Below are 14632 nucleotides of genomic sequence, written 5' to 3'. Positions count from 1 at the left end.
GTACGAGGAAGAAAAAAGGACGAGAGGTTCGAGTTATAAAAATTACAAATCATGCTATCTTTTTAGATACTTTAGTGTTAATATTACGATGCATTCTTATTGGAATAAAAATTTCTTTGAAAGAAATTATGTTGTGATAGTTACCTGCAGTTTATCAATGACTACATTTCATTTGTTATGTTCTTACTGCAACCGCTTCCTTTGGAATTCAAGTTATTTGCATAATTTTTCCCTCTGCATTTTTGGAGGATAAAAAAATGGGGTAAGGAAAACACTATACATTTCAGGTCAACCAGTTTAAGTCAGAAATCCAGTGATAACAAAAGATGCTCTCTTTTATGCACAGAAGTATATAGGAAGAAAAAGAAAGTGATCTGTTATAGCTCAATCAGAATTTTTTTTCTTTTCACTCTGTTTCTTGGCTCAAAAAGATGAGAAAAGTTCAGAGTTTTGGCTGAAGGGTACAGCGAAAGATCGTTGGAGTAGATATTGCTTCGGATGATAGAAGAATACATTATACAAAGTCTCAGCAGCTAGATTTTTTCTTTTTCTCTATGCTTCTCTTTTACGCTGAGAATTGAGATCATAGAGCCTTTCTGAAATGTTAGGAAAAAGATTAAGCGTCTTTTATGGAGACTGCGCTGCATATTTTCGGCCAAGAATTTTATCGTTAACAAAAAGTGAGAAGTGCATTCTAAAGATCGAATGTAAAAAGATATAAATATATTTTCTTTAAAAACACGCGAAATATGTTTTATGTACTCATTTCTTTCGCTTTGTGCGAATGAAAAAGAAGTCTAATTAATACAAAATGAGAATAACAGCTTTTAAATCCAATATTTCCTCTTAGAAATACTCGTATATTCAATCTATATTACACATTCGAAGTTTGGGTTCATAAACACTGCGATTTATGGATTAGGAATATTTCTTTGAAATCTCGTTTGCTTTTACCTGCAATGAAGACACTTTAAAAAAAATTCCAAAAATTGGTAATATAAATTTTCAGCTTTTTCATTTCAAAAATCTCGTACTAGTAATTAAAATATATAGTATTTATTCATCTCGAATCATGAAGTTACATTACAACAGTATTTACTTGCACAAAACATTCTACATTTTGATCAAATCCGGGGATATGTTTTCAATAAAAATTACCACGATTCGAAAGCGATTTCCGAACTTAGAAAGTACGAACGTTGTAGATGCACTGCATATATACGATGTATATATATATATATATGATGTATCAGCTTTAGTCGTAGCTTAAATAATCAGACGATAAGTTTAAAAAACAAGGATCTATTTATTATTATTCAGGAGAAATAGCAGTTACAAAAATCAGATATCCGGAGTAAATAAAAAGAATTACTAATAACTTTTTGCATGAAGTTTACTGCATCGTGACATTTAAGAAAAAGCCCCGATATTCTTTTGCGAGTCTTTTTATAGCCTCTGGAAAGGCGGAGCTTCCAAGAAATGACGTCAGCCACGTCAGCCAATCCAGTTCGCTTTAAATATTTCCAGAACATTCTATAACTGTACGTGTAGAAAAGGCGGGAAAAACAACTTGACTACGGGGCTGTGGATTTAATTCCACGTACTTTCAAATAAGAGAACGTCGCCATTAAAAATGAAAAGAACATACAGTTAGAATTTTAAGTGTATTTTTGACTATGGAATTTTATTATTACAGATATATATATATATACTATACGTGAATCTCTTCATATAGTTTGATTTGACTTTTTAGGTTTCTAGGCTTTTTCTGTTTTTTTTTTTTTTTTTTTTTTTTTTTTTTTTTTTTAGGTTTTTCTCTAAAATTTCCTATGCTTTTTAAACTTTTGTATATAATTATTGTCTCAATGAAGTACGAATAAATGTAGGGAAAAGATATGAACATTTGAGAATTATTAGAATGTTGTTTTTAAGTGAAGGTTTGATATTAAAAAGCGATTTTGAGTCTCGAATGATTCAAAATAACGAAATATGTATTAGGAACTCATTAATAAAATTGGTTTAAAGATACAAAACGCTTTTCCCTTGACAAGTTCTGTTTGAAGCATTAAACAGAAGAGATTAATAAATTGTTATTTTGGCTTGTTTTGCATAATGTTCTATAAAAATTCCTTAAAGTTTCTCTTTGCTCATATTAATTTTAAGTTAAGATAACGTATTTGAAGTTTTCATAAAATTTACTTGTACTCAATTTGGTAATTCTTTACTAGAAGAAAAAATGGTTAAACCTTCATATTAAAGAAACAAAAATTTTTGATTTAGTTCCAACATTTCTTTTTTGATTTTTATAAAGGTACATATATGCTTATTATTTGACATTTGTAGCTATTTATCTTGCCTAAACACTGTTTCAAATTTAATTTATAATGTCTCATATTTGTTTTCGAGTAGTTTTCCTTTTCAAATTTTATTTGCAGGGATCAGTTTGTAGGGTTTATATTTATTTTAGCTAACATTTATTTTAAGTTTAAACTATCTTTCCTGTCAAGCCTTACTTTTCCCTGGAATTGCCAATGCCAGAGTATGTAAATTTTAGTAGAACGCGCAAAGTATTCAAATTGTCAGCGGAAGTAATTTGAGTTAAATAGAAGGGAAACGAGTTCGTAAGTGTGCTTTCTTGATTCACGAGCGTGAAGGTGACTAGGTAGAAATTGAAGAACCGCGCGTTTCGGCCTGTGTGCTTGCCTCGGCAGATAGTTGAATCTTTCAACTTAATATTCAGACAAGTTTTCTGAAATATCAGCTGTATCTTAGAACGCGGTAAGGTTAGTTACGTTTAGAGAGCCTCGTAGGTAGTAACTTGTTATTATTCATTTTTAGTTTCTTATTTTTATTTTACCGCCGGGTGGGCGTAGTTTGTGAGCGTCAAGTGCACGCATCTGTAACTTCTAAAGTAGAATAAAAAGGGAGTTAAACCCTTCTTAAGAGTTTTGTGTACTTTCCAGTTCATAGCAGTCACTATTATTGTTGCGTGTAGGTTGGAGCCGCGCAACAAACACCACAAGTTAATAAATCTTAGTGAAATGACTTTGTTTGCCTTTCACATATATTATTGATCATCGCTTATAAAACCCACATGCTTTGATAAAAATATAAAAGTTATTCGAAACGGCTTTGGAAAAAAATATTTATAAAGTTTTAAAAATTAATTCATTAAGAATTCGGACACATTCAAGAAACTGTTTACATTTAAAAAGAAAATGAAATTAGCGAACTATTCAATGCTTTACTGGACCTCCTTTAGCTAAATTTAGAACTTTCTTGTGGTCTAGCATGGATTCAAATAATATTTTCCCATAAAAATATTCAAATTTATTCTACTACTCCGTAATAAATGTTTTTGTCAGAGCTTTCGAAAAAATAACTTGTCTCCTTATTCTTTTTTCCGACCCATTCTGCATGTTCTACAGGTTTGGTTTGATTTTATATGATTACGGCAAAAGGGCTATCTGCCTAAGGGCAGTGATGCCTTCGTGGAGAACTTTCTAAGGGTAACTGGTTCGTATACACTTTACACATTGGGAAAACTGCAAAAACTCCCATGCAGGCAGCCTGTTCACTGGATTCCAATCTCGGACTGAACTTCCAGTGTTCAGCGACTTTATCGCTCTGGTGGGTCTAAGACCTTTCAGTGGCCACCCATGTTCCATAGGAAGAGTCGGGTTAATCGAAATGAAAAACGAAGAACTAGAAGAGCTTATCACATCAGCCGACAGTGAAAGCAGTGCTAATGAAGAAGTTAAAGCGTCTTTAACTTTGGAAACGTTAAATGAATGCACACGAAGTGTCTAATTTTGCAGCAGAGATTGACCCAAATGAAGAAAGATGACATTTTATGAGAAGCTTGTAAAACTCTGCTTCTTTCAAAGAATTGCATCATTTATTAAACCTTTAAGGAACTGCATCATTTATTATGGAAATCAAAAATCAAGTTTTTTTAAATATTATGTTTGTTTAAATTCCAGCAGGGTCAGTTTTGACCCCTTGGTGATGAATGAAATTTTAAAAGGTTCAATGATGATCAATGGATCAACTACGGCTGATAGACACAATAAACTTCCCACTGAATGAAAAAATATATTAAAGCACAATTATTTATAAATCTGAAGTTGTGTCGTGTCGAAAGAAAGAAATCATATAAAGTAAGTTTAAGACAAACATCTCTAAAATTAATGCCTTTTAAAATCAATATCATTTTTAAAATGTGCAAATATTTTATGTTTAAATGCAATATAAAAAAATTAAAACGCAAGAACACAAACACTCAAAACCAGAATGCAAAACAAGACATAGGTTGAACATTTTTTGAACGAGGTAATTTTAAAATTAAATCAAGCAGTTTTATGCCAAATATTAAAAAACTGTATTAATACAAACGCAGCCATACCATTCATTAAAATCCATCTTTCCTGTAATTAGAATTTCTGTTCCCCCCCGAAACCCTGTTTACATTTATAAAATAATAATAATATTGCAAAAAATAATTAAACATAAATCTAATAAACCATTTTTTCAAAACATTTGTAAACAAATTCATAACCTAATGATTTTTAAGTTGTTTATGTGTAACTAAGTGCTCAAGTTATATATGTTTGCGTTATGAATTTGTTCTGTGTATTACAGAAAATCATACATTGGGGTGGATGAAGAGAAACAGTTCTTTAAAAGAGGTCGATGGCAAGACAAAGGTTGAGAACCCATGATTTTATTCAGACTTTCTTAACATGAATTACACTTAACACAATGTTTTCGTAAAAAGTTAGCTTTACGAGATCTTTTTCGTACGCGCAATGCTCAATGATGTAAGCTTCGTGTTCTGCAAGTGTTTAGTGTAAAATAGTAAACTTAGCTCTGCTGTGCGAATACACCCTTTTCGTCAACGCAGTTCTTCAAAGAAACCTTTCAACGCATAATAATATTTACTCAAAGATTTGAGGTATTTGTTCTCGAACATAAGCTTCCGCTAAGCTTCAACAAAAGAATTTAAACTGAGAATGTTTTCACAAGACAAAAAATGTCTTGGAGGCAATGAAAGATCTCCGGAAGTTCAATGAAGAAGATAAAAGAGTTGTTATCGTTGCCATTTTACGTTCAATAAACAATCCGGTTTTAGAAGAATTTGAAAGAAAACTGTATCTTTTGATTTTTCACAATCGTTTCTTAACGAACTGTTTTCCTACGACCTCTTTCTAAGTAATGACTTTGAAGTTCTTTTTATACTCGAATTATTCTGAAATGCAGTTTAGAGATGTATAGTTTATTTCGCCTTTTGATGAAAGAATTAATTTAATCGTTGCTCATAAAAGTTGAGACGTGTTAGAGTACCGTATTTCGTAGCGTATTTTCCCTCCCCTTTGGTTTTAGCGCTAAGTTCTAGAAAAAATATTCGCATAAATTTATCCTTCCATAGCGCGTTCACAGAACAAGCTTCCCTAAATTTTAAAAGGCATTTGCTTATGCAATTATTGTTTTCGTTATACTATGAAGTTACAAAACTTTTTTAACCCTCTGGCTGCTCATCCCGCGATTTCCACGGGCAACTCAAATACAGCAAAATCTGCTCATCCCGAGATTTCCACGGGCAACTCAAATGTAGCAAAATCTGCTCATTCCGCGATTTCCACGGGCAACTCAAATGTAGCAAAATCTGCTCATCCCGAGATTTCCACGGGCAACTCAAATGTAGCAAAATCTGCTCATCCCGAGATTTCCACGGGCAACTTAAATGTAGCAAAATCTGCTCATCCCACGATTTCCACGGGCAACTCAAATGTAGCAAAATCTGCTCATCCCACGATTTCCACGGGCAACTCAAATGTAGCAAAATCTGCTCATCCCGCGATTTCCACAGGCAACTCAAATGTAGCAAAAGCTGCTCATCCCATGATTTCCACGGGCAACTCAAATGTAGCAAAATCTGCTCATACCGAGATTTCCGCGGGCATGTGTTTTTCTTCCTTTATTGAGGAGTGCATCTCATTTCTCCCCCCCCCGTTTAACCATTGAAATAAATTATATACAGTATTAGACGTTTAGTTTACGTTTGGCCAACAGATATCGTTAGTTGTCCACTAAACTGCGGCATTTGAAGACACGCGGTATTACCGCTCAAACTTCACTTTTTGCCGCTTTTTTCTTACAGAAATGGCTGCCAGAAAATGTTCAGCGATTATCTTGATTACTTAATTAAATTATTGAATTATTAATTAGATTTATCGATTATATTAATAATTAGATTGATCATTAATTAGATTTATTGAATCTGGTGCATAGACTGTGAAGTTGGACTTTGCCTTGAACCCTGTTTTGAACTTTATCATACTAAAGTGCATTTCTAAGGTAGTTTTTCCTCCGTGCTTTATATTTTCTTAAATTTTATACATTTTGCTTTTTTATATTATTCAATAAATATAAATTAACTGTAATTCGACTGAAATTTATTAAAAAAAAAATTTTTTTTTTGGTGATAAAATCTAAAATAGGTTTTTCTGGCAACTTTAGTTTCTCATGATAAAAAATCTACATAAAAAGTATTTTCTAGAAAGAAAACGTTCATTTTTCAATTTTCCAAAATCTATAGATTTAAAATATGAAAAAAAAAAAAAAAATTACACAATTTTTGAAGCGATTTCGGTCTACAAATTTAGCAGTCAGAGGGTTAATCTACGATTTTGCAGAGTCAACTGCATATTCACCTTCTCTAATTCTTTATGGATGATTTGAGGTCTAAGGGGTAGCAGAAACGACAACAAGCAAAGATTCAAGTTGCAAGGAGGAAGAAAAGAAGATTTTATTAGATATAAATATAGATGTTCTGATGTTACTGTCAGACAAGTGAGATAAGTCACAAAAACAGGAGCACCCAGTTTCCAGTTTATGCTGTTGTATCCTACGTCTCAAAACAGTAACTCAGTACAGTGGTTTCACGAACATCCGGATGCGGATTATCTGTGCGTGGCAGTGCTCACGCACGTACACACAACGCCATGTGCGAGAGCGTGTAAAAAATAAATATGCACAAGCCCGAGCATGGACTAAAAAACACGCTACAAGTACTGAGCGTATGAAAGTTGTCTAAACATTAAAACAAAAACTTAATTTAATCGAAGAGATTTGAACGTGGCGAATATCGGCAGTAAAGTTCGACGAAGGCTATGGAATCGGCACTATAGTGATATTGTTAAACAAGACAAAACAAAAGAAGTTAGAGGCTTTTACAAGCGAGCGTGGCAGTGCGGCAGGGTCTTCTAACTGAAAATATCTCAAACACGAACAAAACAAAATTACTGATGCATTAAAAAATAAACACGAACAATATGTATGAAAACTTATTCTCTGGATTATCGGTGTTTTTCAGTTATCCTGATATACTTTCCCGGCATTAGTACGAATAATCGAGAGCCCACAGCAAACAAAAAATAAAAGCAGCTAATTTACGAAAACTATTTAACACAACAAAAATATCAATTTATCATAAAAATAAAATAATAAAAAATTATTTAAATACATTAAACAAAATTTTAGCTTGGTTATTTTTCCGATCAAGGATATACAACAGAAGTTACGAAAGAGTTAAAACATGAAAAGTGGGCATAATTATCCTTTTCAATAATGAATACTTCAAGTTTAATTAAAGTTCACATTACAGTTTCGCACTGGTGTCAAGAGAATCTATTAGAGATGTCAAGTTGTGATTTTGTAACAGTTGGGCTTTCGGGTATCCCATTGAGAAAACAACTGCGTCTAATTCGATTCATTTGCAAATTTCCCTCCACAAGGTGTAATTAGGTTGTCGTTTGAATATTCACTAGGAAGTTATTCTATCCGGCGATTTAATTCGGAGACAGAATTACCACAAATGTAATAGAACCCATCACTATGGAGTGTCTCAGAATAATCCCCATTAGTCAACCGATCACATTCTTATCGACAAAATCCCCTCTGGAATGTCTTGAGATCGAGAAATATTCCTTTAAATACAATTTGTTGTGTAAATGAAGTGATCCAAGATCTTTGATGCTAAACGCAACAGTTTCAGCTCTGATTTGAACTTAAGATTCATTATTTCATGGTTGCTTTGCAATATTTATTGGTTCAGTTTTTCATGCACTTCAGTAGGCGCTGTTTAATGTGACCTAGCCTGTCCACGGCTATTTTGATAACTCTGGTTTATCCACGGCTATCTTGATAATATTAACAGGATGATAACACTAAACGATGAGAAAAAAGTATCATAAAAATGGAATTGTTATATACTTCGGGATATAACGCGCACTGTTATACCTCAAATTTCTGGTATAGAAATTTGATCGGTATATATTTTTACGTGTATTTATGGGTTACAGCCGAAAACTTCGCAGCGAAAACATCGCAGACGAAAACGTCGCGGAGAAAACAACGCAAGGCGAAAACGTCGTGCTACAAAACATCGTGGGAGAAAACATCGCAGTTCTAAAACATCGTGGTACAAAACATCGTCGTCGAAAATAAAGCGGTTCAAAAATTTCGTAGTTTGAAAACATCGTCGTCGAAAATATCGCGGTAAAAAATAAAGTGTCTACAAATCATCGCATGACGATAACTTCGTAGACACGTTTTTTTCAGGCTTTGATAACTGTAAATGGATATTCCCGTAATGATTTGTGTGGGCAAGATGGAAAGAAGGATAATTTTTACTTTCATATTTTTTATTAATCAATAAATTTTTGATGAGAAAATAAAAAGGAAACTTAAGCACAGAAAATTAATGCAACTTATACCACTTAATAGAATTTTAAGCCGACATAGTTAACTAACAAAGGCCATTAATAAATAATTTTTGTATAAAGTTTTTACTGGCAATTTTTCATGAGAAGTATAATCTATAAGTTGCATTTAATTTTCTATGCTTAAGTTTCCTTCTTACGTTTTCAGCAAAAATTTATTAGTTAATAAAAAATGTGAAAGTAAAAATTATCTTTCTTTACATCTTGCGCTCACAAATCATTATGGGAATATCCATTTACAATTATTAAAACCTGAAAAAGCATGTCTGCGATGTTATCGTCATGCGATGATTTGTAGATACTTTATTTTTTACCACGATATTTTCGACGACGATGTATTTAAACTGCGAAGTTTTTGAACCGCTTTATTTTCGACGACGATATTTTGTACCGCGATGTTTTCTCTTTGCGATGTTTTCTCCCACGATGTTTTGTAGCACGACGTTTTCACCTTGCGTTGTTTTCTCCGCGACGTTTTCGTCCGCGATGTTTTTGCCGCGATGTTATCGGCGGACACTGTATTTATGCTGTTTATTTAAAAGAAATGACATACCTTTTGAACTTAAAAACTTTTCATTACCGGATAACATGAAAAGTTCGTCATGTTTGCCTTCCGTTTTATCTTCAGGCACATCATCGAACAAAAACCTTCGATGTCCACTTCAAAATCCCGGCTTCAACTGACCACAGATAGAGAAAACATCTGAATCATAATTCCACGAATTCTTTCGGTTAGAAGTGCACTTTTACTCCAAATTATATCCCCCTTTTCTCGAAATCATACAAAAGCATTCTTTTGCACACTTGTACTGAATAGAATGCACCTTCTTTGCAGGTATATTAGTCCTTTAAAGCATTTAACTCACACATATATTGTTCTTCTCATCGCTTTTCATTTCGGTATTACCATATTCGAAAGGCTAGGAGAAATCTCTGAACAAGTAACCTAAAAAGATAAGAGCATTGCACATATATCCTTTAGGTTTCTTCTTAAAGAATTGGATTTGAGTTATACGGCGAATATACCTAAAAATTAAAAACATTACAGCTCGAAATTATACACCCGTGCGCGCTATACGCCGGAAAATACGATATATGTATTCTGTAATAAGATATAATCTTGTGGAATGGTGTTTAAGTCATGGCCGAACCCTACTTCGATTCGAAAAATGCAAAGCTTCAAAATTGTATCCCAACTATCTTAAGACTGATAAGAATACAATTATATACATACATAGAGATTTATACTAATATTTCTTTCTTTCTTCCTTCTAATAATTTAAAAAGTAATAAAATTTGCACTAGAAAATGGATAAATGGGGAGAAGCATCAGAAAGCCGTGGAGCAGATATAGTCAACAATGTGAAAAGGTAGAATAAAAATTACGTATAAAAATACATAAAGATACAAACCAAGCAGAAAAAGAAAGCAAAGTAATAATACATTAATCTTCCATAATAATTCTAGGACTGAGAATAGCCATAAGCTGTCTTATGTTTTGCACATCATTATAATGTTAACTGTAAATTCGCAATTCAGTGATAATACTATTTCTCATACGAGAATGAAAACTTCCAGCAAGATGGTTGTAAATGGTTCTGAAATTGTCAAGGCTAAGATATTCCACTATGAGTGAATTAAATAGAAGCTTATAAAAAATGGGGGACACAAAATTCTCATTTCCGGTTTTACCATGCAATGCATATCACAGCTAAATTAAGAGCTAGGAAAAATTTGTGTCGATGTTACCGTGAAAGACCAAAATTGGAGAATGTCGACTTTCACCGGAGAATATAAACATTCACCAAATACGTTGGTGAAAGATCGAATATTGCACTACATTCTTGTATATTCGGACCCTCACCGGTGTATGTCGACAATCAAAGATAAGCTTCCGGTGAAAGTCGAAAAGAGAAGTTATAAAGTGCCATTTAAGTTGTTGCAATAAATAAGCTTTGAATCACATAATTCAGTAAGTTTTTTATGACTGTTATTTTATTTTCTCATTTAGAACGTACTATATAATTAAGTCAGTTTTTAACTTCTATTATTTTCCTTTCTCATTTTGAATGTATTGTGTGTTTTAGGTTCTCATGTTCTCAAGTTCTTATTTCAAGTCTCAAGTGCGTTTATTCGCGACTGAATTACGGAGAAGAAAATATAATATTATTATATGTTCAACATTCACCATTAGTACATGGTGAATGTCCACATTGACCGGTGTAAGTCAGAAATAAGAGTATTTGGAAAATATTTCGGACATACACCAAGAGACTATGTTGACATTCACCGGTGAAATTCGACATTCTCCAGATTTCGGTGTTTCACCGTAACATCGACATTAAAATCATTAATGTTTTGTTATGTTAAAAATGTTCTTCGAATAGTTCTCAGAGTGCTGCCATTCCCAAAGCATATTACTAGTTATGTGTTATGCCCTAAGGCACTACACGGGAGGGAGGGATGCCTTCGTGGAAGACATTCTAAGGGGAACTGGCTCGTATTAACACGTCCCACATGGGAAAAACCACAAACGCTTATGCAACCAGCCTGTACTCGAGATTCGAGCCTCGGATCACACTACCAGTGTTCAAGGACTTATCCTTCGGCCGCTGGTGGGCTTTTCTGAAGCCTAAAATCCTTAATTTATATTTTAAATTAAACCAATATGTAATTCATAAAATTAGCAAGCAACAGATTTGTGTTTGGCATAGACGCTAGTAAGGACCCTATAGATTTCGAAGGCTAACATGTACAGGTCTCTCTCCACCAGGAGTAAAGAAATTTGCACATTTCTTTACTCCTGATGAAAAGGAACTTGTACCTGCATGTCCAGACTAAAAAAGAAGAGAGAAGAAAGAAAATGAAATGAAAATGAAACAGTGCCGTCTCCGGAATCGGACACAGGACCGTTTAAAATATTAAGGTTAGAGAGATTATTAGCATTTTATTTTCGAGCAGAAGTGGAAAACATGCAATGCCCTACCTGTAATTCGAATTCCGGACTTTCTAATTGTTAGCCCGTACGTGCCTTCCAGTTACTCCATGAAAGCATGTATTTTATGATTGAGAAAAAAACCTTACATTCTTCCCTATTTAAAAGGCGACTGAGAGAGAAGGTCTCACTGTAGAAAGAGTTAGAATTGGTTTGGAGACATAAAATTTCACATAATCTGCTGTCCTCTCACTGGGACTCGAATTTCGAACCTTCTGCTGTTAGACAGGTATGTCTTTCAGTTAATCCACGAAGACATGAGACAAGGATGGAGGAAATTCTCGTCCGCAGTGAACAACGTGCTACCCTGTTCACTGCGAACGAGAAAAATGTCTTAATTTCTCAAATAAATTTACATTTAAATTCTTAGTTTGTGGTATTTATGTCTAAGTTTTACTAATGAAATGCAACAAGCAGTTTTACAACGAAGTTTAGAAATTTACTTGTAGGAGTGTAAGAGCTTGACTGACAAGCAGTTTTACAACGAAGTTTAGAAATTTACTTGTAGGAGTGTAAGAGCTTGACTTGTGATCCGCTGCCTTGCCAATTAAATTGCTGTGAATACTGTAGATTAAGGTTAAATCCTATTTTGGTAAGCATGTCTTTTGTCGCGGTCTAGGTAAAGCTTGTGGTATCTGTCCAGATCGGATTTGACTTTTGAATTTTTACTTACTGTCGAAGGAAGCTTAAGTTTTACACAAGGTCGAGTTTGGCGGGAAAATTTATGTACTTTAATTTAGTTTTTCAGCTTTGTCAACTTTAATTTAGTTTTTCAGCTTTGTATACTTTAATTTAGTTTTTCACAAGAGATAAGGTAGAATAAACTTGAAGTCTTTTTAATTGTTTTGAATTTAAATATATTCTGGATGTGACAATTCATCTCATAGAACGTTAAGTAACATGTTATTGTTACTGCATTGGCTTATTTAAGTTATTTGCAACTCACAGGTGTTAGAAAATTTTACTTTGGAATACGCATTAAGCAGAAAATTATGTTCTCATTTTGTGATACTGTTTATATCACAAATGTATCTATGCATATTATATCATTGTACATATTAAGATTATTATAAATTACAATATTATAATTTTTATGTTACAATTATATTAATATTATATGTATATATTAATTTTCGTATAAAAGTACATACATTATTTATACAATTTGAAATTTTGTAAAAATCTATCAAGGGCGACTGGAAAAGCGGGGATCAAGTCGCAAGTTTCTGGGGATGGTGAATTATCTTACATCCCATTTGTGGTACGGGCAACTTTATCACGTTTTCGTATTTTACAGCCTATAAACATGAAGAATCAGTAACATCCTCCGCAGAATATTGAAGAATATTGAATAATAATTCAATAATACTGAATGTATTGTAATATTCAATTCCGTATATTTAATATATTTCAGTATATTCAATATTACATTGAATAATATATTCAAGAATATATTAATCAATATGCTATTGATTATAATTAAGCAATATGTTGAATATATTGAATAATTCCGCGTGGAATGATACTGAATATATTGAATTCTATATATTTGATTGACTGATTCCCATTACATTGAAAATATTAAATATATTTAATATTATTTAATACTTCATTGAATGTACTGTAATATTCAATTCAATGTATTTCAAATATATAGAAATTACTGAACTTACGCGTGGCATTATATTGTGTATAATGAAATATGTTAAATTTTGTATATTTGATTGATCTCAATTCCATATATATATCAAGTCGTAACTTACCATACTGCGTAAGATGGTCCTCTATCCAGACCGACTCTAATGACATATAGGAGGCACGCTACAAGTTTGATTACCAGATTGAAAATTCGGATTCTCAGACCTGAAAAAGAAAGGATATTAATGAGCGTGCTTTCGTATGAAATTAAATGTGGAGATTTACATGAGATTCGAAGCCATAGAATTTAAAGGAAACTTTTTATTGATGTTGTTCAACGCAGTATTTTATGTTATGTTACTTCTGTTGTAAATTTTATTACCTAATGTTTCATTCCGCGATTTCTGCAAACAACATATTTATCTTAATTTTTATTCTCCTAATGAGCTTCATAAAAATGACAGAAACTGCGAAGTGATAAAACAAACCGGAGAATATCATTCGATACTATAGCTAAGCAAAGAAAGTTTTGCTTATAATGGACAGTGTAAGTACATTTAATTGCTTTTTGTTAGCTTTGCTATGTAGGTCACAATTTGTTTCCTGCATACTAACGCGTGCGTCGCTATTTAAATGTACCGTATTTCCTCACGTATTTTCCCCGTAGCGTAAAGCGGCAGGTTCTGTAAATTTTAAAAAGATTCGTGTAATTTTTCACTTTCTAATTGCTTACAGAGAAGGAATTTCTCTAAATTTTAAAATGGATCTGCCCATGTTGTTATTGCTTTAGTCTTACTTAAGAACGACAAACTACGCAAACTACCTGCGAAGGCTACCCTGAACCTTTCGCTTCTAACTTTTGAAAGACTAAGCAAAAATGACCAGCCTAACACAAAGATCGACCCTTCACGGCGAAGCAGACGAGGAGACATTCATTCTATGACTTCGCTGAGTCAGTTGCACATTCACTTTCTTTAATCTTTATGTATGATTTGAAGCCTAAGGAGTAGCAGGGTCAACAATAAAAATAGGCAAGATTCTTTACGAAAAAGTAGAAATGACGATATCTTCTTAGATATTGTAAAATTAATGTTACTATGTGCTCTTATTGTAAAGTTAATGTTACTATGTGCTCTTATTGCATTGTAGAATGAATTTGTTTTAAAGAAATAGCATAGTTACCTGTAATTTATTTATGACTCAAATATGACTGTTG

General features: G+C 32.9%; 1 protein-coding gene across 1 annotated transcript in view; it reads right to left on the bottom strand.

The window, feature by feature from the left end:
* LOC118201805 (potassium channel subfamily T member 2-like) overlaps positions 1-14632 on the bottom strand; it is a 459181-nt gene that overhangs the window by 324039 nt on the left and 120510 nt on the right. The window contains exon 3 of the mRNA XM_085825117.1: positions 13542-13641. Within this exon, the coding sequence (XP_085681243.1) occupies positions 13542-13641 (100 nt within the window). The remainder of the gene's footprint in view (positions 1-13541; positions 13642-14632) is intronic.

This window comes from Stegodyphus dumicola, chromosome 10, assembly GCF_044657685.1.
Source record: "Stegodyphus dumicola isolate Sdum_Otavi_A_Nest chromosome 10, ASM4465768v1".
NCBI lineage: Eukaryota > Metazoa > Arthropoda > Arachnida > Araneae > Eresidae > Stegodyphus > Stegodyphus dumicola.
Note: the sequence above shows the minus strand (reverse complement) of the source record. Positions and strands in the feature narration are given on the sequence as shown.